The 24,667-nt window shown below is 40.0% G+C and overlaps 1 protein-coding gene across 3 annotated transcripts in view; it reads left to right on the plus strand.

Annotated features, from left to right (window-relative positions):
• PHEX (phosphate regulating endopeptidase X-linked) overlaps positions 1–24,667 on the plus strand; it is a 207,032-nt gene that overhangs the window by 170,995 nt on the left and 11,370 nt on the right. For all 3 annotated transcript variants that reach the window (XM_048213359.2, XM_057310564.1, XM_048213360.2), the window contains 4 exons: positions 11,051–11,105; positions 16,311–16,378; positions 19,916–20,046; positions 24,595–24,660. In XM_048213359.2, the coding sequence (XP_048069316.1) occupies positions 11,051–11,105; positions 16,311–16,378; positions 19,916–20,046; positions 24,595–24,660 (320 nt within the window). The remainder of the gene's footprint in view (positions 1–11,050; positions 11,106–16,310; positions 16,379–19,915; positions 20,047–24,594; positions 24,661–24,667) is intronic.

The following is a 24,667-nucleotide window of genomic DNA, read 5'->3' on the forward strand; positions in this document are numbered from 1 at the left end:
TTTCTTGTGAATTTTCTGTTTAAATGATCTGTCTGTTGATGTAAGTGGAGTGTTAAAGTCCCCTACTATTATTGTATTATCGATGAATTCCTTTATATTTGTTATTAACTGTTTTATGTATTTAGGTGCTCCTGTGTTGGGTGCATATATACAATAGTTACATCTTCTTGTTGGGTTGTCCCCTTCATTATTATGTAACGTTCTTCTTTGTCTCTTGTTAACAGTCTGTTTTAAAGTCTGTTTTTTTTTAAGATTTTATTTATTTATTTGACAGAGAGAGAGACAGCCAGCGAGAGAGGGAACACAGGCAGGGGGAGTGGGAGAGGAAGAAGCAGGCTCCCAGTAGAGGAGCCTGATGTGGGGCTCGATCCCAGAACGCCAGGATCACACCCTGAGCCGAAGGCAGACGCTTAACGACTGAGCCACCCAGGCGTCCCGAGCTAAAGTCTGTTTTATACAAGTATTGCTCCTCTGGCTTTCTTTTGACATCCATTTGCATGATAGATGTTTCTGCATCCCCTCACTTTCAATCTGCAGGTGTCTTTGGGTCTAAAATTAGTCTCTTGTAGGCAGTGTATAGATGAGATGGGTTTTGTATTTTTTTTTAATTATTCATTGTGACACCCTATTCCTTTCAAGTGGAGCATTTAGTCCATTTATGTTCAAAATGATTATTGATGGTTATGTATTTATTGCCATTTTATTACTTGTTTTGTGGTTGTTTCTGAAGATTTTCTCTGATCCTTTCTTGTCTTTCTCTCACATTTTTTTTAATTTATTTATTCAACAGAGATAGAGACAGCCAGCGAGAGAGGGAACACAAGCAGGGGGAGTGGGAGAGGAAGAAGCAGGCTCATAGCGGAAGAGCCTGATGTGGGGCTCGATCCCATAACACCGGGATCACGCCCTGAGCCGAAGGCAGACGCTTAACCGCTGTGCCACCCAGGCGCTCCTTTCTCTCACATTTTTAAGCTAAAAAATTTTGAAGTGTGTGTCATCATTTAAAGATTTTGTTGAATACCTCTCAAACTTATGTTTATCTACACATTTAAAATCGAAACCAGGGGCGCCTGGGTGGCAAAGTCGGTTAAGTGTCTGACACTTGGGTTTCAGCTCAGGTCATGATCTCAGGGTCATGAGATCGAGCCCCACGTTGGGCTCTGTGCTTGGCACAGAGTCTGCTTGAGGTTCTGTCTCCTTCTGCCCCTCCCACTTGTGTTCTCTTTCTGTCTGTGAAATAAATAAATAAATCTTTAAAAAAATTGAAACTAAATATGGACTCATCCAATAATGTTGCTTTCCCCCCAACTGAACATTGTAACATGAATATCGTTTCCATTTATTACATGTAATTCTAAGTTATCATGCATAGTATTCCACCAAATAAAAACACTTTGATTTCTTTAATTTCCTACCAATAGATGCTTGGGCTGTTTGTTTTTCTGTTTAAAAAAAAACTCCGTGGTAAGTTTTGTGTCTGTGTTTTTATGCAAATCTGAGTGTATTTCTTTAGGGTAAATTCCTAGAAGTGGAAGAATTGCTGAGTCAAATGGTATGTCCATTTTAAGGGTTTTAAAATACATCTTACCCGACTTCTCTTGAGAAAAGTGGTACCAGTTTATATTTTCATTAACAATAGATGAGATGGTTTTCTTTTACTGAGTTATATGTTGTAAAGATGCTGTTGGAGGAGATGAAAGAGACCTTTTTTTTTTTTTTGTCGAATTGACATAAGGGAAAGTGTTAGTCATATTTTCATTCTTAAGACCATTATCGCAAACCCAGATATGGATCAGTGAACCCAGACAAGCATTGGCTGAACATCTATTATATTCCCAGGCCTGGGCTAAACATCACGGCCTTTAGCGTCAGGTCTGAATACCTCGGACAGCAACTGTGTGTATGAAACGGCCCGTTGGAATAAGAGTAGAATAAGAGATACAGAGCTTTATAGTGGGGGGAAATTAGTGTTTTCTCTAACAGATGTTGAACTGTAGCAGTGGTTCTCAAAGTATTGTCCCTGGGTCATCTTGCATCAGCATCACTTGTGATAAATGAGCATTACCTGGTCCTACCCCTAACCTATGGAATCAAACTCTGGGTGTGGGCCCAGCAATTTATATTTTAAGAAGATTTTAACCAAATGTCTGCTAGATGCTGAAGTTTGAGAACGCCTGAGGTATAAAAATGCAGCATTTGCAATAGAGGTCAGCTTGGTTGGGTAAAGGTAGGGGACTAATTTGTCTTGGTTGCCTGGGACTCTCCTAATTTTAACACTGAAAATTCTGTATCCCAGGAGTTTCCTCAGACTTGGGCAAACAGGGATGGTTGGTCACACTGGTAAAAGAGAGGAGGTTTTCTTTGTTGCATCCTAAAGGTAATTATGGCAGGAAAAGAACAAAAGGGCCAGAAGAGGAAGTTTCAAGATGGAGGACAGATTTTAGAAGCTGCTTTCTGCTTGTCAGTTCTAGGCTGATAGATACAGTGGCAGGAGGTTACCTGTAGGAAGCCAGCAGATGGCTAAGGCATCTTGCTGAATCCCTTGACATGAGTCACAGCTGTTAGTACTTGATACTTTCTGGAAAGGGGAAGGTTGGCATTCACCAAACTACTGCAAGATGCCAAATTGAAAAAAAAAAGCCACTATTAATCTTAGCAGTGATGACAATGAAATCCCTTTACAGCAGAAAATATAGCCAGAAGTGCTTTGTAATTGCAGCAATTTCCATGTCCCAACTGATGGTCCCCTAGATTCTAGAAGAATGGTATCTGGCTTATCTGATTATGAGAACTAAGCTTGAATAAGATATAACACTCATTCCCTCTTAGAGTGAGCATTCATTCTGGATCTTCCAAAGCAGTTGCAATTAAAACTATTTTTGTCCTTTGTACAATGATAATTTGTTAGCCATGTAAAGTTTCAGTTTAGAAAGTATAGTCTGCAAAATTATAAGAAAAATATCTAATTATATGTTACAAGCACAGTATTGAGGAGTGGCGAAGAGAGGAGAGTGAGACAAGAGGGCTGATTTATGTACATGAGTTAAATATAAGCAGTGCCTTATTTTTCCTAAACCAAGAGTTCTGATATTCTTGACATATTGGAATTACCTGAGGTGCTTTTAAAACATACTTACTTTCAAAGCTCCATCCTAGAGATTATGGCTCAGTAGGTCTGGGCAGGGGCCTTGACATGGCTCTACTTTTTAAAAGCTTCCCAAGGGATTCTGATGTACAGTTGGGATTGAGAATCCTTATCCTGACCTAAACCAGTAGGTCTCAACTGACATGCACCAGAATAACCTGGGGGACCTGCTGAAAACTCTGGACCCCACTCCCAGAGTTCCTGACTCAGCAGGTCTGGGGTGGGGCCCAATAATTTGTATCTCTAATAAGCGTCCAAGTGATGTTGAAGCTGCTGGACCATGACCACTTACCGAGTGCCATTCTCTTAAGCCATTCCTATCTCAAACCTCAACTGATTTCACTGATCATATCTTTTACTCATTAGTGTAGACATGTGTATAGCTACCCCCCTCCCAAAATACCTCTATGCATCTTTACTGAATTTAAAACATATTTCGATGAAAAAAATACACTTTAGAGAGCTTTGGTATCAGTTCACCTTTTTAGATATTACAATACAGAATTTTTTTGTTACATACCTTTTTCTTCACTAAGTAGTAGGTTCTTTGAGGACATTTGTATGTTCGCAGCTTCGCTGTGTGGCTTGGAACATCATAGGTGCTTAGTAAATGTCAGTGGCGAATGATTATGTGTAGATAAATAGCATCATCATAACCAAACCCAACTCTTCCTGCTAGTATTTATAATGGTATTTAAAGATATTAACATCTCCAAAAAATAGGGCCCTAAAATACATTCATTTAGCGAGCTGTGGAACTAGGAGCTGTTATTGCATAGGACAAGTAAAATAATCAAGTCAGCAGAAGTAACTACAAGTAAATCTCACCAAAAAGTGTAGTAACGTTGCTAAGATGATATGTCAGCAGTAAGTCCCAAAATGTAGATTGATACAAGGATTAGCTCAGGAATATAAGCATACACTTAAGACTTTTGAAAAGAACTGTCATAACATGCTCTAGAATGAAGTCATGTTAGTACATCAGTAAATCCATGCAGAAGGCTAAACATCCCATTATTTGACAAAGCTAATAATGCATTGCATTGATACAGTCAGCCCCTTAGCAAAAATATCACAAACACCCATAGTGGGGGGAAAAAACCAGACACAGATACACACTCAGTGTGTACCACACTCAGAGATGTACCAAGTACATCTCTGGAGAAAGCAGCTATAGCAAGTATGGAAATGGATTGCATTGAAGAGGTCAGTATGTACTTTGACCTGCACATTTTGTGGCCGATTGGATTCCCCTTTAGAATCCTGTCCCCCGCCCCACCCATCCCCATCACCTTCTTTTGAACTGAACTTTATCATTTGGCCCTGGATGTACCTCTTCTGCCCCAGAGGCTGTTAGAGGGATCCTAACTGAAGAAATTCACTAATGCTAGTTTCTTTAAAGAAGTCAAAAGATGGATTGAATTTAAGGGTGAACTGCTCCCAAATTTAGTTCAGTCTGCGTTGTCTTCCATTGTATTAGTATATTTACAAAAGTTTGCTGCAGAGAAAGGGAAGAAGCAGACAGTCTGGGTTTTAAAGCCTGGCAAGTGAAAGTTGGAGACCTCCCATTTTGTTAAATCTGACCAAATATGGAAACAACAGGAAAAGATGGTTGAGTCTGACCACAGTTGTCTTAAAAGAATCACTATTTTCTAAGTGTCAATATAAAAAAAAATCCCCTAAACTTCCACATAACATAAAACTTTGGAAAGTCGTGCTTTTAAAATATTTGCTATATGATAACTTTCCTGAATCATATGCTTTTATGGGTGTGAAACTTAATGTGGCAGTTACATGAAAGCATGCAAAGAATGTAGGGAAAAAGAATATATTCATCCAATATTGTTAGGACCAAAGGCCTCCGACACAAACCAGCATTTTATCTGATTTCTCTTTTCAGCATATGTCACAACCATAGAAAGGGAGCATATCCTACTTTATTCCTTGGCAGTAGGGAGGGCTGAGAGTACACAGGGGTGATGGAACTTGCATGGAACTGGGCAGGGCTTTTCATCTTGTTAACATCTGCATTCTGATTGAGAGTCTATTGGGGAAAAAAGTGCCAATCTCAGAACTATACTAGTTTTGCCATCAATGCAAGAGAATGGAACCAACACAGTTCTTAATCTAGAAGGAAAGGAAACACAACTTGAATAATGGAACATATCTCTGTTCTGGTATTGAGTATGGAAACTTCAGGAAGCAGCACATTGGTAATACCCGTAGTAGTGTGTAATGTTTTTGACTTCGGCTAATGATATATACTCATAATCATAGGTAATGCTTAACTCCAATTATACCTTCAAGTTTCACAAGGTGCATATTCCATTCACTCAGTAGATATTTAGTGAGTGCTTATCACACGCCAGGTAGCGTTCTGGCTCTACAGATAATGCAGTGAAAGCATAGTGAAAATAAAAATCCCTTTTGTTATGGAGCTTGCTTTCTAGTTGGGGGAAAGACAGACAATAATTTATACAGAGTAAATACAATGTAGAGTGTCATAGATGATGGTATTCTGGTGAGATATAAAGCAAGAAAGAGGGTAGGATAATGCCTCTTTCCTTTAAAAAGCACTAGGGAAGGCCTGAATGAGAAGTTGACATTTGAGCAAATACATGAAGCAACCTATGCAGATAATAGTGGAAAGAAAGTTCCAGCATTGGGGGAGAGGAGTGGGGAGAAAGGGAAATTTTTAATTTTGTTCATGTCTCTTCATACAGTATGAATTTTCTATCCCTGAGTATATATTTTTGTTTTCTTGGGTCTGAGCTATGGAATAATGGGCTAATTTTGCTTTTTTCTCTTCATTTGTCTATACTAAAGAACCTAACTAGTGCAATTTTCTGGTAACAAAATGGATACTGAAACCCAAACGTGTCAAGGCATTTAAGTTTTCCTGGGAAGCTGTTCCTACAGTTAAGATACAACTTTGTGATTTCAAAGGTCAAATAGTTGAATCTGCCCGAGTTAATTGCCTACTGAATATGGTCACTTCTTTAGCAGTTGTGTCTGTTCTAAACAAAAGCCCTCGAGGTTACTCAGTATTCGCTGATGAGGGAGCTGTGGGGAAACTCCAGCAAAAAAGGAAGGTTTGACTCCAGAAAAAAGCCGAAAGCAGGCCTTAATGGTTTTCCTGGGTGCAGATCTGAAAAAGAGAAATTTTTACTAACAAACAATGAGGTTATTACAACATATAAATAAGAGTATTTTCTTTTGTCAGAATTTTAGTCTTTTGAATTACATAACCACAACTTGTATTTTTGCTTGCAACAGGAATGAAATTTGCTGGTGTTGACAAATGTGAGAGCAAAATGCTATTGTGTAAGCTTAGTGAACTGTAAACAGTTTTTATATAACCTTTAGAAGAATTTTCTATAATATATACACATTTATTTCTAAAAGAGTTAATATTCATTACACAAGTTAATTACCTTTGACTAGTTAAAATTTACAACATTGTATCTATGTTCAAAATCCTTTTAACCAGTCATCACCTCCTAGTCCCCGTTAGCTCCAAGAAGCAGCCACTATGATCCGTTTGATACGTGTTTTACAGACCTTTTCAGTGCATTGCATTCATGTACTACACTGATACGGTACTTATTTAAAAAATAGAAATGGTATTTTTATATCTGTATCTATGCCTTGCTTTATTCCAACAACATGTCTTGGAGATTTTTCCATGCTAGAATATTAAGACCTACCTCTTTCTTTTCATTTGCTACAGAGCAGTCCATAGTATGGTTATGCCATAATTAAGTCATTTTTCTCCTGTTGGACATCTGGTTTGTGGCACACTTTTCTCAATTACAGTGATGCAGCAATGAACATATTTAGCCATGACTCCACAGTACCTGTGAACCAGTGATTGGGCAGTGGCTCCTGAAGTGTGGCTCCTAGACCAGCAGCTTCAGCGTCACAAGGGAACTTGTTAAAGATGCAAATTCTTAGCTTCCTCTCCAGACCATACTAACTCAGAAACTCTGAGGGTGGGGCCCAGCAATCTGTTCCAATAAGCCTTCTAGGTCATTCTGATGCCTGATAAAATTTGAGTATCTCTGGCAGGAATATATATACACATAGATGCCCACATGTATATATACTGTTAGTTCTGCTATAATGCGACATACATGTTCCTAAACATCACCGTGTTATGCAAAATTCTGCAATAGAAGCTACAGGCTTATGGGAAAAATGGGGTTAGGGACACAACAATCAAAAACATTATCAATGACACATGAAAAGAAAAGCCAGGAGCCTAATAAAAATGATAGCACAGGGGTGCCTGGGTGGCTTAGTTGGTTAAGCGTCCGACTCTTGATTTGGGCTCAGGTCAGGATCTCAGGGTCGTGCGATCAAGTCCCGCATCAGGCTCCACACTCAGTGGGGAGTCTCCTGCTCTCCTTCTTCCTCTCCCTCTGCCCCTCCCCCTGCTCGCACCATCGCCTGCTCTTTCTCTCTCTAAAAAGAAAAAATATCTTTGAAAAAATGATAGCACAGTCTTACACATGTTAAATGAGTAAATACATAAATACTGCAATAAATATGACATTTTCCCCTGAAAAGACCTGAAGTTTGCCTGTGGAAGTGGGTGTTGGAGGACTTGCAGCTTGTGAGTTACCATGTCGTGGTTGGAGGAGGGTGACTGAAGTTGGAAGGAAAATTTTAACACCAGGTGTGGGTGGCTGTGGTTTCTAATGCACGTGGTAGACTGAGGTAACTAACTGGTCCACGTTGGGATGTGTGAGTTTTGTATATTCCTGTGTGGCTCAGTTGATTTGATGCATTTTTTGCTTTCACTTAGCTTTCTTGAGGACGAGATTACACATAAACAAACAGGAAATTGGAGTTATGCCCCAGTTTTTTTCCCCAGTATATCAGTCGCCTTAGAGCAAATTTGCCTTTTCAATGTAAGTGTTACAGCAGAACTGACTGTACCTATACATACGTTTATACATATGTTATGCAGAAAAGGACCACATACACGACTGAATGCTGGTTTTTCACTTAATATTTTTTTTCACTTAATATCTTTCAGGTATTTTTTCCATGTCAGCACATAGTTACTCATTTTTTAGAAGTGGCATTTAAAGCATTAAAAGGTGACTCAATTGCTCATCAACATGCTTCCTACACCCTAGCCAGTATTACCTATTACCAAATTGACTAATTTTTGCCAGTCTGACAGTTACATTTCTTTTTCCTTCCTCTCCCTCTATCTCTCCTCTCGTATGTCTGTCTCTGTGTTTGTACGCATCATGTGTCTGTATGTGGTACGTAAGCTATGGGTGCAGGCATGTGTATCTGTGTCCATACACACATTTACATTGTGAGGATGCATCCCATAAATATACTGTTAGGAAAAGGAGCTTTAAAAAAAAAGAGCTTTAAAAGTGTGAAACTGGTAATGTAGTGCTGAGATGGGGGGAAAAAGGAAATAAAATGGATTTGTAAAAAAATCAACCAAACTAGAAGAGCCTATTAAAAAGGGAGAGGAGAGAAAATAATTCCCCTTCTGTTTATTTAATTATTTTTTACTTCTACCTTTGCTAAATACAACTTATCCACCCCCTGAGATGAGATGCTGAGTTGACCCTGGTGCACTTTGATCGCTCACTCCGGTCGGGGGACACCTCCAAACCTGCCGCTTACACTGTGAATCCATTCGCTTCAGCAGAGCAGCCCCAAGGGCATCAGATTCTTGCGTGGATCAGGGGAGGGTTCCATGGCCCTGACAGGCTGAGCAGACACAGCTGATCAGAGGCGTGTGATGGCTGTGGCCTGCGAGCATGGGGCCCCTGACTGCGACAGCCCCACAAATGGAGGCGCACGCAGGTGTCAGATGTCTTCCTGTAAAGAGGTTGACAGTGGACATAAATGCTTCCAGCTGGGCACAGTACCAAGTGGGAACGCCGTAATGATTTGATAATTAGATCACATTGGTTCATGATCATTGTTCTTATTCGGAAATATCATTGCTTTTTGATGATCTATTGTGTGAGATGAGACTTTCATATGAACACTGTGATTTGCATATATATATATATAATATATATTTGCATCTGTGTCTCCAAGTTAGAATGACTTACTGAAAGTAATCATTGAAAAAGGATGGAATATTGATGTAAAGATGCAAAAAGAAATGTAGGGAAACTTTAAAATTGTGAGGATCAGTATGATATTGCCCCTTCGAAGTCATGTGTTCTCCCCTCTATGAAAGCAGCAGGGAGAGAGGGGACTCCTAGCTGGGTCCGTCTCTGTTTTGCAGTGAGGTTTTTGTACCTTGAAGTCTCAAACCGATATGAAGAAAATATAAAGAATAGGTATATGGAATTAACATTTCACTTCTAAATTAAGAACTTGCTTTCTTGCCCTCACTTCCCTTCCTACTGTCCTAGTATTCTCTCATGGCAGGGGGGTGGGTAGACAGAATGTGGAGAAGGAGAGAGGGAAGAGAAAACATTTTAACTCCTGAAAGAGCTTTCAGTCTCACGGGGGCTAGAGCAGTGGCTGTGGAGCAAGCAAGGACATTGCAGAAGGTGGCGCTCGCTCGCCCTCCCTCTCTCTCTCTCTCTTTTCATGTTGTGTCTTCTGTTACTATTCTCTGCATTCCCGATTGTTATGACTTAAGAAAGCAGCTCTCAGGATCAGCCCAGGGTGCGAGATGTAGTGGTGAGTTGCGATACCAAAGCAAAGCATTTCTCCCGCCCACCTGCACAAAGCCAGCTGCTTTATTTGTAAGGCCCAATGCCGGATGAAAATACGGGGGCCCCTGTTCAGAAAGCCAGAAAAAGTGCAGTTAAAGGTGCTCAAGTATGAAGCTTTGTCCTGTCTTCTGTGGTCTCTCTTTCTCTAGACTTGTCAGTTTTTTAATTTGCTATTTATTGTCATTGTAAGTTGTAAGAAAAATAAACATTTTAAGTCATGAGCATAATTTTACGGTTCATCTTGATATTGTGCAATGTCAGTTTTAAATGAATATAAAAGAGCTTTTAACTTGTGTGTGGAATCACCAAAATTATACCGTTTGTATTTTGTAGCTTATACTTGCAAAGGTATTTTGTTCTTACCAGGCCAATGGAAACACTGCACAAAACTAACCCGGCGGCTTTTATGTTATTTCTTAATACACGTTAATTCTACTCATACTCTCTACCTCTGGCTTACTGATGAGTAAGGGAGGACTAAAAGGAAAAGGAACTGTGGGTCACCCTGGCTTTCCCCTTCCTTCTATGTAATTTTCAGTGTATGTGGTTAATATAGGAAAGTAACAAAAGTTAGGATATGCTAGGGTTCCTTGGTCGTTCATGTTTCTTAGAATGCCACTGCCTTTTTTTTGGTGATCAAAGCAAATCCCGGTTCCAATGGAAAGGGCCCTCTTGGGGCTGTCAGAAGCCCCATCTACTCAGTCCTAGATGTAACATGCTTACCTTGTACTCACTTTGAGTCTCACTGAATTCCCACCCGTTGTGGGTCTAGTGGAGTTCTGTGTTCTTAGGAAGTATCAAGAATGCTGTGTGCAAATGGGGCACCTGGGGGGGGCGCTCCTTTGCATAGGTTGTGTATCCATGTAGCTGGCCCTCTCTCTATCAGGGAAAGCTGCTGGATAGTCAGAAGCCTCCTGTACACACTGTAGGAAGGAGCCCAGTTCACAGCAGGCTGGGTAATGCCAATAGTGTATTCATGCAAAGTGGTTTCCTTGAAACTAATGTGATGCACTTATTTCAAACTCTTTTGAATTAATATCATTTTAGAAAGAGTTGAATCTCTTAGAGTGCTCCCAGCTCCACGAGGAGGACCTTTCAGATGGACCTTTGAAACTTCCGGGCTAAAGCTTGAACCAAGTACTCATCATCCTATCAGTCTCTGTATCCCTTACAGTTTTGTCTATATTTCTCCCAGGGTTTCCAGCAGGAGAGCTCCAGAAGCCTTTTTTTTGGGGAACAGAATATCCTCGGTAAGTAAATGAGTGAAGAAACCAGTTACTGACAAGTAAGGGAGAACATGCTGCTTTGGCAGAGACTAGAATATAAAGTCACAAAAACAAAAAACAAAGCCGGTGGTTATTCAGTACAAAGAGGGCGTGGAACCTGGTGTGGGTCAGTCCCGCCTTCGTCATTTTAGGTATTTGTCTTCCTATTCTTTTTACCAGGGTGTATGACTGGACAGGAGAGGCAACTATTACACACGGAAATTTTATTTTTTTGCATTTATCCACTTGTGGATTGACTCATAGTATAAATATTTGGACCTTAAAGGATCATTGGAATTTGAGTTGATGGTGATGGGTTGAACACCATGGAAGAAATGGAAGAAATAATGTTAGAAGAGGAAAGGAAAGTGTGTATAGAATAGCAAAGATTTTAGTTCAGCTGGTCCAAGTAGTGTATGAAGGGAAGTAGTGGAGAAGATATCTGGAAAAGAAGTTTGCTATTTGATATTGGAGGGCTCTGAGTGCCAGGCAAGGAGCCTGGACATTAACAAGCAATAGAAAATATTGAAGTTTTTGAACAAGCAAAGATAATCAAATTTGTCTTTAGAAATGTAACCTGGGTAGTGATACAATGGGTCAAAAATTGACAGTCTCTGGAGTTAGAGATATTAAAGGTCATTAATAACAACAGATTGTAGACTTAAGTAATTCAGAATTTACATATATAGTGGGAATTGTGATAATATTCATTGTTGATAATATCACCACTTTTATTATGTACCTTTGTTTGCTCTGGTGCTTTAATCCACAGAGAATTTAGTCTTGCTTTTAGACGTTTAGTGTCTTGTGTTTTTGGTTTGGATAAATGACAGTTTAAGTATTTTGTAGGTTAAAAACATGTGGGATCACATATAAAAGTAAGAGAAATATGGTAGCAATATTTTGATTTAGACTTCCCCAAAAGCAGACCCTATGACACGGATTCCAGTTCAAGGAGTTCTTATGGGAGGTGACAGCAGAAAACACCAGCAGGGGAGTGGAGACATGAGACAGGGAGGGAAGGAAGCCAATAAATTGTGTTGTGTGGATTTTCTGTGGCTGCCATAATTATCAAAAACATAGTGGCTTAAAACAACATGAATTGATTAGCTTATGGTTCTTTAGGTCAGAAGTCCAACCTGGGTCTCACTGGGTTAAACGCAAGATGTCGGCACAGCTGCATCCTTCTTGGAAGCTCTGGGGAAGAATCTGTTTCTTTGCCTTTTCTAGCTTCTAGAGTTGGCCCACATTCCTCGGCTCATGGCCCCTTCCTCCATCTTCCAAACTAGCAAAGTTGCATTTCTCTGACCACAGATCCATAGTTACATCTCCTTCTGATTCTCCTCTTCTGCCTTCTCCTCCACTTTGAAGGACTCTTGTGATTATATTGGGCGCACCCAGATAATCCAGGATAATCTCCCTGTTTTAAGCTCATCTGATTAGCAACCTTAATTCCCCTTTGCTATGTAACAACATCACATATTCATGGCTTCCTGGCATTAGCATGTGGACATCTTCTTGGGGCCATTATTCTACGTACCACATATGTGTTTCAAAGCCAGTTATCACTGTGAGCAACTGGGGCTCAGTCCTGCTGGGGAGCTGTAGAACATGCTTCAGCGTGATCCCACCTCAGGGGCAAGGTTGCTGGGGTGTTGATCATCCAGCTCACCTTCCCTCATTGATTTGAGTGCTGCCACCTGCTGTATTAACACTCCGGCGTTCCTCAGTCTTAGCCAAGAGGGCTCTGGTAGCCAGAAAAAGTCCTCCGGCAACTAGTTTCAGGTGTTGGCAGTTGGGAGATGTTGGATTGGTATGCTCAAAAATGGTGAGTGCCGAGGGGACCAGGAGCAGGCATTAGTAAAGCTTACTTCAGGGAAGTGCTCCATTAGCATAAATGAGAATTCTTGGTTTGCATTAACCAAATCCCTTACTATCATCCCAGGCCTCAGCTGCATAGTCTTTACTACTGTTCAGATATTTGGAATCGATTTTTTCCCTATTATTAAAATTAAAAACTTACATATATTTCTATAAAAATAAAGATTTAGGATAAATATTCTCTAAGTTTCCTTCAAACTAAAAATGTCCTAGAATTCTTTGATTCTGCTCAGTTCAGCTGAACTTCTGTTATTGTGGTTATATACCTAGAGACTTGGAAATAGTCTGGTTAGGTTTTGAAGTGAATTTATTGGGTCCATGAGGATGATTTTCTGATCTAAAAGTCAAAATGATAGAAACCTAGGAAATAGTATTAGTGTCTATGAGTTCAGCCTTATGCTGAGCCGTATTTGATACTTGAGTGGGAGAAAGATTTGCATTTTTTCCCTAAAGATTCTATGTTCTCACTGAAGCCTTCTATCCTCTATTACGATATCTGCTCAATGAATAATTACCAAGCATCTTTTGGGTAGTTGGCATTGGAAAGATGGGGATGCTGGAGCCGTGGGAATCACAGTCCAGTCAGATGGCTTCCCATACATCTACTTTGGATGGATAGTCTCCAGACCCAGCAAGTGGGTATCTGTTATGTTCATGCTGGTCAGCTTAGTCCTTCCCGGAATGTTGAGTCATGGGGATATCGACAAGCTAAATTGTTTCTAGAGGAAAGAATCAGGATTGTAAGTAGCCTAAGACAACATCCCAAAGTGTGTGTTCCACGAAGTAGTAACAGAGGTAAGTCTATTTTTGTTTTGAAGAATTACAATACTCAGCAGCGTAAGAATTTCTAAGTTCTGTAAGAAAGAAACCTATTTAAATGTGTTTAACCCAGAGTTTCCTAAGCTCCCCCTTTGCCTTTGTTGGGAAATGCCGGTCTAGAATTCATGGCTGAAGAAAAACAATTGAAAGAACTTGAGGACACTCGAAGGGGGACCTCGTATCTTCACATTTTTGAAGGAGAGTTAAGGTGGCAGAAAATGTACGGCATTCTGGGGGGTCCGAGGGTGTTCGGCTAGAGACTGTATGAGACCGGTAGGTAGAAGACGTAGGGAAGAGATTGCGGATCAGTGTTAGGGAGAGCTGTTTTATTTAGAACCACCTGAAGAGGCACTGGTCCCCCTCTATGAGCTCCTGGTTATTAGAAATCCCCAGAGAAGTCCTGTGACTATTGGAATGGGTTTTTGTGGCGGAGGCCCATGGCTCTGCTAAGGAGTTGAAGTAACTCGAAAGCCGCTTTCAAATCAGAGATTTTGAGGAGTTTCTGATTCAAGCACAGAGTAGCCCTTGCTTGATGACAGCGTGAGATCGTGGTAGCTGCAGACAGCAGCCTGGCTGTACTCTTGTTGACAGCAAAAGCCAGTGCACACGTTAAACCCCTGGGGTAGTAAGAACACGAGAGAAACCGAGTAGGTGGAAAAATGGTCATTTTTTCCATATCGTTTTTGGAAGGCTCGATTTTTCTCTGCGGCAGTCTTCTTGTTTCCGGCCAGCCAGTCCCATTTTAAAAGGCATTTGAGTTTATTTATTTATTTTTATGGCATGCTCATTTAATGCTGTCCATTGATGAAATGGAAGATGGGGCTTCGGCATTATGAAACATTATCGTTGGAAGGCTCAGTCATATAAAATTACTTTTTCTTGTCTCCTGTCCAAAGGATCACAATTATGTGACTGAGAATTGGAACTTACAGTGATTCAGTCATTTTCTGAATTCTTTATTGCCCTTTGCAAATAGGAAGCTCATCGGAGCAGCCCCTCTTGAGGGACATTGATTGCAAAGCAGTTCCTCTAAGCTTCCATTGTTCATCCTTTAAACCTGTCCAGTCACCAGCATTGACCAGGGGTTGTTAGAGGCCTGAGTATTGCTCTCAGGGCTGAGAGGCATGAAGAAACGCAGTGTTACAGGCTGATAGCGATAGCCCCTGCTGCAAAAACTAGCACTATGTGAAATTACACGTTTGTCCCACACTGCCATGGGAGCTCCATGATTGAAATGCATAATTTTACTCTTACTTCCTTAATGAAGGTTTGCAATGATGTAAAAACAGTAGGAAGCGGTTTTTTTCAAATGCAAATTACCTTGCAGGAAAGAAATAACAAAGGAAAGAATTGCCACCGAGGGGAAAAATTAAATCTTACAGCACTTCCTTGGGTATAGTTCAGACAAACAATTAGCATGTTAAGGATCATTATGTCCTGTAATAACATGTTGCTTCAAAATTTTTGTTCTTTCCACTTACGGGTCCTTTCCATTTGCTGGGTGACTTTGATGTCGCTTGTCAGGAGCCAACTGTGAAATATTTTTAGTGTAATTGCAAATCTCAGGAAGAATCCTCATAACAAGGATTTTAAATTGTCTTTAATCCTTATCCACACATTAAATAACTAAAATAAGTTACATGTAGACCTGTCATTTGCGTAAAATGGTAAAGTTAATTAACCAATGAGGTAAATCACTGCTACTTTCTTACTGTGTACTAGTTACAGAGAATTTAGTAGTGACCAACTTGGTAAGGGTTTGGCCTTCATGGAACTTGTAGTTGAGAGAGAAGGTCCCAGACCCACACACACATCCAGAAAGCCTCCTTATGGATTTCTTTATCTGTCATTAATATACTCTGTTTCAGTTCTGTATTGCTACCTAATCAAGCGCTACCAAACAACCACTATTGGCTCACGATTCTGCAATTTCCAAATCTGGTTAAGGCTTCACGATCCTTGCCATTCACTCGTGACCTTGTCTGTCACAGAAGCAAGGGAACGTGACTCCCTTCGAAAGCAGTGATCCCTTTTAATCTCTGCTCTGTTCCTTTTTTATGATTATATTTGGGGAAAAACTTCTAAGTCTAGAGTGATTTTTCAGCAGGTTCTCAGATAAAAAAATAAATGGTATGTTTACTGACAGGATCTTTTCAAACCCTGCTGCTTGTTTGGATGTTCATAGATATAAACTAGCTAGAGCAGATGCAGAATCCTAGAATCCTTAGGGCTGGAAGGGACTTTAGAAACCATCTCTTTCGTATCCCTAATGTCATACAGGGTCGTAGGGACAGTGTTAGAATTTATTTATTTCAGTGAGAAGGGTGTGTTTAGATTTTTTTTATTTTTACAGTTTTGTGTGTGTGGTTAAGCTGTTACTGTGGTTACTAGAAAACAGATTATCTTGGCTTTCATTGAAAAAAAAACCAAAGGATTATGCTCTGAGATTAATGCTTGTAATTTTCTTCAAATTGTATATTTGTACCATAGATCTCTGAGTTATGGAGCTATAGGAGTAATTGTTGGACATGAATTTACACATGGATTTGATAATAATGGTAAGTACTGGTTCGTTGTATGAGCTGCTGCTTTTATGATAATGTTGATGATACGGATGTTAATTGTTGCTATTATCTTTGCATAGTGGCATCATCACAGACTGAAGATTATCCAAAGCAGTGTGATTGCTGATTGAAAACTTTCCCCCATGTCTTGCTGTGATAGCTTGCCATAAATAAATAATTGTTCCCGTTGGTGATGGGATAGCATGAAAAAAAGACCTTGTAATTTCAATGAAATTAGCTTTGCATTTAGATCAGGCTTGCTGTAGCTGCCACGATAGTTACAGGAATTGCTTCATAGCTTCTCCCCTTTGTCATTTCTTTATTCACCATCTTGAGATGCTCTCCCGGGAGGTGTGAGCTCTGCTCCCAAGATGATTATACATGCTGCCAAGTTAGTACTCAGCCGGTTAGGACTCTGGAGCTTGGCTGCCTGATCCCTTTATACTATTGCAAGGATTATGCAATGCTTAAGCTCTGTTTTTCTCTATGCTGGCATATATTCAGAATTTTGTTAAAAGGCTATGCTTTCCTAATAAGGTATAATATAGGAGAATATGCTATGTATCCTCATGATATTTAAGCACAAGAGCAGAATATGACATAAACTAGTGAAATTAGCACCCTTTGAGAGTCATCATCATTTTTGATGGGCACTCCTTTCTCCTTTACCTTAAGCATTATTGGAAAGCCACATGAAATCTCTCAAATACATGAATTAGCAGCAAATTACAATCATATACACATCTGCACAATGATTTACAGGCAGATTCAAAGAGCTGGCTGGCACATGGCAACATTGTGTAGAAGGACCTCTTTCATCCATGTCGGTGGTGTCTCCAACATCCTTTCCAGGATGCCTACCCCAGGGCCAGAGACTCTTGGTTCTTCTCCTTCTGGACAATTCTTTCTGTGCTCCCACAAGCCCTTCCTGAATCACATAGAGTTTCTGCTCTTCTGATCTCTCCCCTCCCTTTTAAAAATGTAGCTGCCTTATAGGCATCTCAATCTCCAGAGCTACACTCCTGTCTTTGCATGTTTGCTTTATCTAAAAGGAGCGTCTTCGCTAAGAAACATAACCCAGTAGTGATCTCTTGGTTCTGGGCCTTTCTTCCTGGGAAATTTAAGTACAGTTCTCCCACTGAATCTTTTGGAGGCCTTCTGGAGCCATTCTCAAAGGACATAATCTAATGATGGCAATTTTGCTCTGTAACCAATACTTAGAACAGAGAGTTACATAGTTAACTGCATGCCCAGTAACTATTTAATAATTGGTTGGATAGTGTTTGGAGGACAGTGACTCCGTGCTCTCCCAGGGGGTGGTGGTAGTGGCATCCACCCTTGCCAAAGAGCTTTGGATTATTTCAGTTAACACCTTTGCCTTAGGGACTTTCTTATAAGTCCAATGAAGAGTTCTTTGCCTAATTAAATTTATACCAATAGTAACCTTGAGTATAGACAATAGTGAGATCTACTCAAGCCTTTTTTGAAGGCAGTGTAGACAAAACGAAGAGTGAGCCTGTAGCAAAAACAAAAACAAAAAACAACCCTGTATAATTAATCTTTTTTTTCTATTATGTTTTGGAGATTTCCATTCTTGTTCCAAGTTCTCTTTTTAGAGCAACCTGCCTTGTCGAAGCAGGACAGATGGGCCTTCCATGCACACTGATGGCTGTGGAATGATTCATAACAGAGGTTTCATGTGTCTCTCAGCTCCTAGCAACTTGGAGGAAACACGTTCCTATAGGGCTGAGTCAGGGGCTGTGCCTATGGATCTGGGTGAATGACTCACTGGGCTGTGCCTGTGGATCATTTGGAATTTCACTGGTAGTGATGCTTCAGTTCCTCCCACGGGCTTTGTGAATGAAGCCATTTCATTTCATAATCCAGAGAACATTATGGGTCACATCGGGTGAAAACAAAGAATTCAAGATTAGTTCACGGTGTGCATGCCATAAGTTGATGAATCTTATTTTTAAAATGTTCTTTGTTGCTTGGAAGGAAAGAACTTCCTCAAACCTCTTTCTTAACCCCTCTTTTTAAAAATAGCCTGTGACATTGCAGAGAAGGTGGGACCTGCTCCCAGGAGTGACCCTTGCTACTGGGACTGCTTTTTCAAGGTCTTTCGAATTGAGGGAAAGGGAAAATGAAGAAATTAATTTCCATAAATAGTACAAATTTCTTTTTTAAAGTTCTTATTTAAATTCCAGTTGGTTAACATACAGAGTAATTTTACTTTCTGGCGTACACTATAGTGATTCTACACTTCCATACATCACCTGGGGCTCATCACGACAAATGCCCTCCTTCATCCCCTTCACCTGTTTCACACAGTCCCCCACCCCCTCCTCTCTGGTAACCATCAGATTGTTCTCTAGAGTTAAGAGTCTGTTTCTTGGTTTGCCTCTCTCTCTCTTTTTTCCCCCTTTGCTCATTTGTTTTGTTTCTTAAATTCCACATATGAGTGAAATCATATGGTTTTTGTCTTTCTCTGACTGACGTATTTCACTTTGCATTATACTTTGAAGCTCTGTCCCTGTCGTTGCAAATGGCAAGATTTCATTCTTTTTTATGGCTAGTACTCCGCTGTCTCTATATGCACCGCTTTTTCTTTATCCATTCATCTGTCGATGGACATTTGGGCTGTTTCCATAACTTGGCTATTGTAGATAATGCTGCTATAAACATCAGGGCGCATGTACTCCTTCAAATAAGTATTTTTGCATCCTTTGGATAAATACCCAGTAGTGTAGTTGCTGGGTCGTAGGGTAGTTCTATTTTTAACTTTTTGAATAGTCTCCATACTGTCTTCCAATATGGCTGCACCAGTTTGCATTCCCACCAACAGTGCAGAGTGTTCCTTGTTCTCCACATCCTTGCCAACACCTGTTATCTCTCGTCTTTTTGATACTAGCCATTCTGACAGATATGAGGTGATATCTAATTGTAGTTTTGATTTGCATCTCCCTGATGATGAGTGATGTTGAGCATCTTTTCATATGTGTATTGGCCATCTGTATGTCTTCTTTGGAAAAATGATGCAATTCCTATCAAAATACCACCAGCATTTTTTTCACAGAGCTAGAGCAAATAATCCTAAAGTTTGTGTGGAACCACGAAAGACCCTGGATAGCAAAAGCAATCCTGAAAAAGCAAAGCAAAGCGGGAAACATCACAATTCCAGACTTCAAGCTATATTACAAAGCTGTAGTCATCAAGATGGTATGGTTCTGGCACAAAAATAGATACATAGATCAATGGAACAGAGTAGAAAACCCAGAAATGAGCCCACAAATATATGGTCAATTAATCTTTGACAAAGCAGGAAAGAACATCCGGTGGGAAATAGTCTTTTCAACAAATGCTGCTGGGAAAACTGGACAGCAACATGCAAAAGAATGAAACTGGACCACTTTTTTATATGTCACACAAAAATAAATTCGAAAGGGATGAAATACCTAAACGTGAGATCTAAAACCATAAAAATTCTAGAACACAGATAGTACAAATATTTTTTAACTTCCTTTTTGCTAGGTAGAAAATATGATAAAAATGGAAACCTGGATCCTTGGTGGTCTACTGATTCAGAAGAAAAGTTTAAAGAAAAAACAAAGTGCATGGTTAACCAATATAGCAACTATTATTGGAGGAAAGCTGGCTTAACTGTAAGTACAATTATGGCGTTTTGTGTGTCATTTTTTCTCTTTTGGACATTAGCTTGCTTTAGACCATTGGTTCTCAATGTGTGGTTCCCAGGACAACAGCATCAGCCTCTCCTGGGAACTTGTTAGAGATGCAAATTCTTGAGTCTTGCTTCAGACCTCTTGACCGGAATCCTGGAGGGAGGGGGCACCGGTCTTCTGGCAGTCTGTCTTTTCACAAGCTCTCAGGTGACTCTGATACAAGCTCAAGTTTGATCTTCACAGGCCTAAACATTAGTTTGTTTTCCTAGATTTAGATAAATGTAGAAAATCTTGTAGCAAACACAAGTAATACAATTCTTATAAATCTACACTCCATATCATTTTTAAAAATTTCCTTCCAAATTTCGACTTAACTCATTGAAATAAATCTCATTATTTTGAATTAATGACTCTCAATTGGTTAAGAGATGTTAGTTATAGAAGTTTGAACAAAAGAAATGTACTTCTAAAATGTTTATTTTCTATTATATATACATACATACATTTCCATGAAGGCAAGAATGAAATTTTATACATGCCGTTCATGTTGTGTCCGATTTTGTTCCTTTCTTGTCTTCTCTCCGTCCCCTCTCATCACTCTTCTTTTCCCTACCTGTCATTCATCTTAATCACCCTGATACACTGTTTCCCATGCTCGTGAAGAGAAGCCACACACCACAGACCCCTTTATTGCATGGTTTCCAGTGGCTGCCCAGAAGTCCACAGTGGGAACATACTCTAACATACTCACCTAACCTCTTGTTGAGACAGGTCACACTTTGTCTCCAATTCTTTTCCCACAATAAGTGCTGCTGTAACAAACCCTCTCATTGTGTACATATTCTTTTTGTCCATCTAGGATAGATTCCTACTGTCACCAACAAGTTATAATATTCATATTCCCACCGGTGATATATGAAAGAGCATTTATCTATTCAGTTATTTTCTCACCAATGTATGAGAATTTTTTAAAGATATTACCGATGTTAAAATGTTGTCATTCACATTACAGTATTTTCTCCCAAATATATTATGCATCCATTGGACTTTATGTATGGCATCTTTTGACATACAAAAATTAAACATTTCTGTAGAGCCAAAAGGTACCTATTTCTCTTAAAAAATAAGGGCGCCTGGGTGGTTCAATTGGTTAAGTGTCTGCCTTTGGCTCAGGTCATGATCCCAGAGTTCCAGGATCAAGCCCCACATGGAGTCCCACATCAGGCTCAGCGCTCAGCCAGGGAGTCTCTGTCTCCCTCTGCCCCTCCCCCTGCTCATGCTCATTCTATATTAAAGTCTCCTGGCTTTTCTGGGAAGGTTTTTGTTGTTTTGTTATTTTACATTTAAATCTTCATGCATGTGAAACTTAACTTTTTATGGAGTTTTTTTTTTAGATTTTATTTATTTATTTGAGATAGAGAAAGAGAACACAAGCAGGGAGGAGAGGCAGAGGGAGAAAGAGAAGCAGACTTCTCACTGAGCAGGGAGCATGACCTGGGGCTCGATCCCAGGACTCTGGGATCATGTCTGGAGCCAAAGGCAGATGCTTAACTGACTGAGCCACCAAGGTGCCCCTTTTTTATGGAGTTTAATGTGAGAGTTCTTTTCCTTCCAAAAGGATAGTCAGTTGATCCAACATCATTGATTAAAAGACATTTTTTTGCTCACTGAATTGAGTATTTATCAAATTTTAGAACCTCATATATTGATATCAATTTTTGGATTACATATTCAATTCTGCTGGTCTCTCTGTTGATTTCTACACCAAGGTCTTATTACCATGGCTATATGGATTGTTCTGGTATCTGTCAATACAAGCTCTCCCTCACTGTTCTTTTATGTGCTTGGCCATTCTCAGGCAAATATACTTCTGTATATGCTCCAAGATCATGTTACCCATTCTCACCTTGTTCCCCAAAGAAAATCCCATTGGGATTCTAAGTGAAATCATATTCAGTGTATGGAATTGACATTTTTATGATATGGTCTTCTTGTTCAAGAGCATGGTATGCCTTTTTATCTGTTTGGTTCTTGTTTTAGGTTTTCCAATACAACTGTAATATAGTTTTCTTTACGTACTTTATCTCCTGCACATTGTTTTTACTTCTTTTTCATTTTCCTTATTTTACTAGCTTGATCAGGTTTTCATGCCCTCTCTCTACTATTAATTTTTTTCTTGTAGTTTTTTTATTGCATTTTCTTCCTCTGCTTTCATAATTATAAGAAATAGATTTCTCTCATTGTATTTGACAGTAGAGAACCAATAAAGAAGAATTGTTGGTAGGGTATGGCTCTGCAGGAAGCTCTTACTCTAAAATACACATGCACACACTGTATGCTCCTAATTTGTATAGTCAAGGGGGCAGCAGGTAACAGAAGTGAGAGACCACACTAAACTGACTTGGTTCTCCTGGTTCTTCAGCCATATTCAACACCAGGAGCACCACTCCTTGTTCAGGCAGAGAAACCAGAGGCTGTATCCTTGAATAGTATCTCTAGCTCTTTCATCACTGTTCTGGAAAGCCATTTGTCATATTTCTTTAGTATCTACAAGTATGTCATGAGAAGACCTGAAATGGGTGCCTCTGTTTATCTGTATTCAATTCAGAGGTTATCACATTGTGAAAATCCATCTAGAATATATGTTGCTTCAAGAAGAGCATAGGGGAGGGCTTCTAGAGTGAGATGGAGGTTCAAATCTTGGCTCAACCAGTTACAAGTTTGGTGAACATGGGAAAGTTGCTTGACATTCCGGAGTCTCAGTCTTCGTCTGTGAAATAGGTCACTATTTCTGAACTCATTCATTTGTAAGAATTAAATGACTGAAATTATGTAAAGCACCAGCATCGTGTCTGACATGCAGTAAGTGCTTAATAAATTGTAGTTAATATTATTACTACTTTGTAACATATTCATAGGTACCCCATCCTAGAGGAAAACAAAGGCAAACAGAAATAAATGTTGTCTGAAGAGTTGTTTTTATCCATTGTGATTTCTTGCAACCTGGGTGATGGGCCTAGCTTAAAAGTAAAGAGTGGGTAGGATCCATGGCTTTAAAGTTGAGAGCAGGGTGTATACGTTTCCTGTTGCTGCTATCACAGATCACCACGAACTTAATGACCTAAAAGAACACAAACACTGTTCTGCAGTTCTGTATGTCCCACTTAGGTCTCATTGTCTCATTGGGCTCAAGTCAAGGTGTAAGCAGAGAGGCTTTTCTTTCTAGCTGCCCTCGGGGAGAATCTGTTTCCTTGGCGTTTCTCGCGTTTAGAGGCTGGCCACATTCCTTGGCTTCTGGCCCCTTCTTTCTTCAGAGCCAGCAGTGGCTGGTCATAGCTCACATTGCATCACTCTGACACACTCTCCTGACCCCCTTTGCCTCTATTTATATGCATCCTTCTAGTTATACTGGACCCACGTGGATAATGCAGGCTAATGTCTCAGGATCCTTTACGTAATCATATTTTAAAAGTTCCTTTTGCCACATAAGATAACATTTGCACAGGTTCCAGGAATGTAGGACATAGACGTCTTCGGTGGGTGGGTGGGGGGCAATATTCTGCCCCTTAGGCAGGGATTGACAAACTTTGTCTGCAAAGGGCCAGACGGTAAGTAACTGTGGTTCTGGGGGCCATAGGTCTCTGTGGCTAGTGCTCAGCTCCGCGGCTGTAGCGGGAGAGTGGCCACAGACGGCACGTCCGTGAATGGGCATGGCTGTGTGCCAGTAAATCTTGAATTATGGACACTGAATTTGAACTTCATGTAATTTTCACATGCCATGGAATATTCCCCTTCTTTCACGCCCCCGCCCCACATTGAGCAATGTAAAGTCCGGCTTCACCTTGTAGCCTGTACAGAAACAAGTGGCAGGTTGGATTCCGGCTTGTGGGCTGTGTTGGTTTGGAGTATTTTTTGTCCTGGCCTGGTTAGGGATTTCAGAAACAATCTTCAAATGTGTGGAGGAAGTTCTTCACCATGCTTGGCTGGTTATCCTACACGTTGCAAACCTTGACCTTGTGGCCTACTTCTGTTTGATGTTTGTCCTCCATGAGAACGACCTTCCTTGTAATTTTTCATGGAAGTTGCTGAAGGTAAAGTGGTGATGGTTGGTGAAGTTTTGTTCCTGTGTGGATCGTAAATGTTTGGAAATACAAGCACACTGAAAAGAATACTCAAATGACATGAATTACTCAGAGAAAGTAATCTGTGTGTTGACATTTCTACTTTTTCTCCATTAAACCAGAGTCACTCAGAATATTGTTAACATTTTAGTGGAGCTGGCTAAATTGGTGAGAATACAGAGGTGGGTGAGAAAGAAATGCGTAACATAATAACATAGAAATTATTATATTCAGGAGCACCTTGCTGGAGTTAGTTTGCCATCTCACAATATATTATGACTACCTGTGATTTATTGAATGTAATTTTCCCTTTAAAGTATGGTACTTTTTCTAGCTATCATATTTATGCTTCTTGCTTAATGATAGTTGGCTGTGAAACACTCTTTTTTTTTCTTTTTATTTCTGTTAGGTGAAGGGGAAGAGAACCCTGGGAGAAAATATTGCTGATAATGGAGGTCTGCGGGAAGCTTTTAGGGTACGCA

The sequence above is a fragment of the Ursus arctos genome, chromosome X (assembly GCF_023065955.2).
Source record: "Ursus arctos isolate Adak ecotype North America chromosome X, UrsArc2.0, whole genome shotgun sequence".
Taxonomy (NCBI): domain Eukaryota; kingdom Metazoa; phylum Chordata; class Mammalia; order Carnivora; family Ursidae; genus Ursus; species Ursus arctos.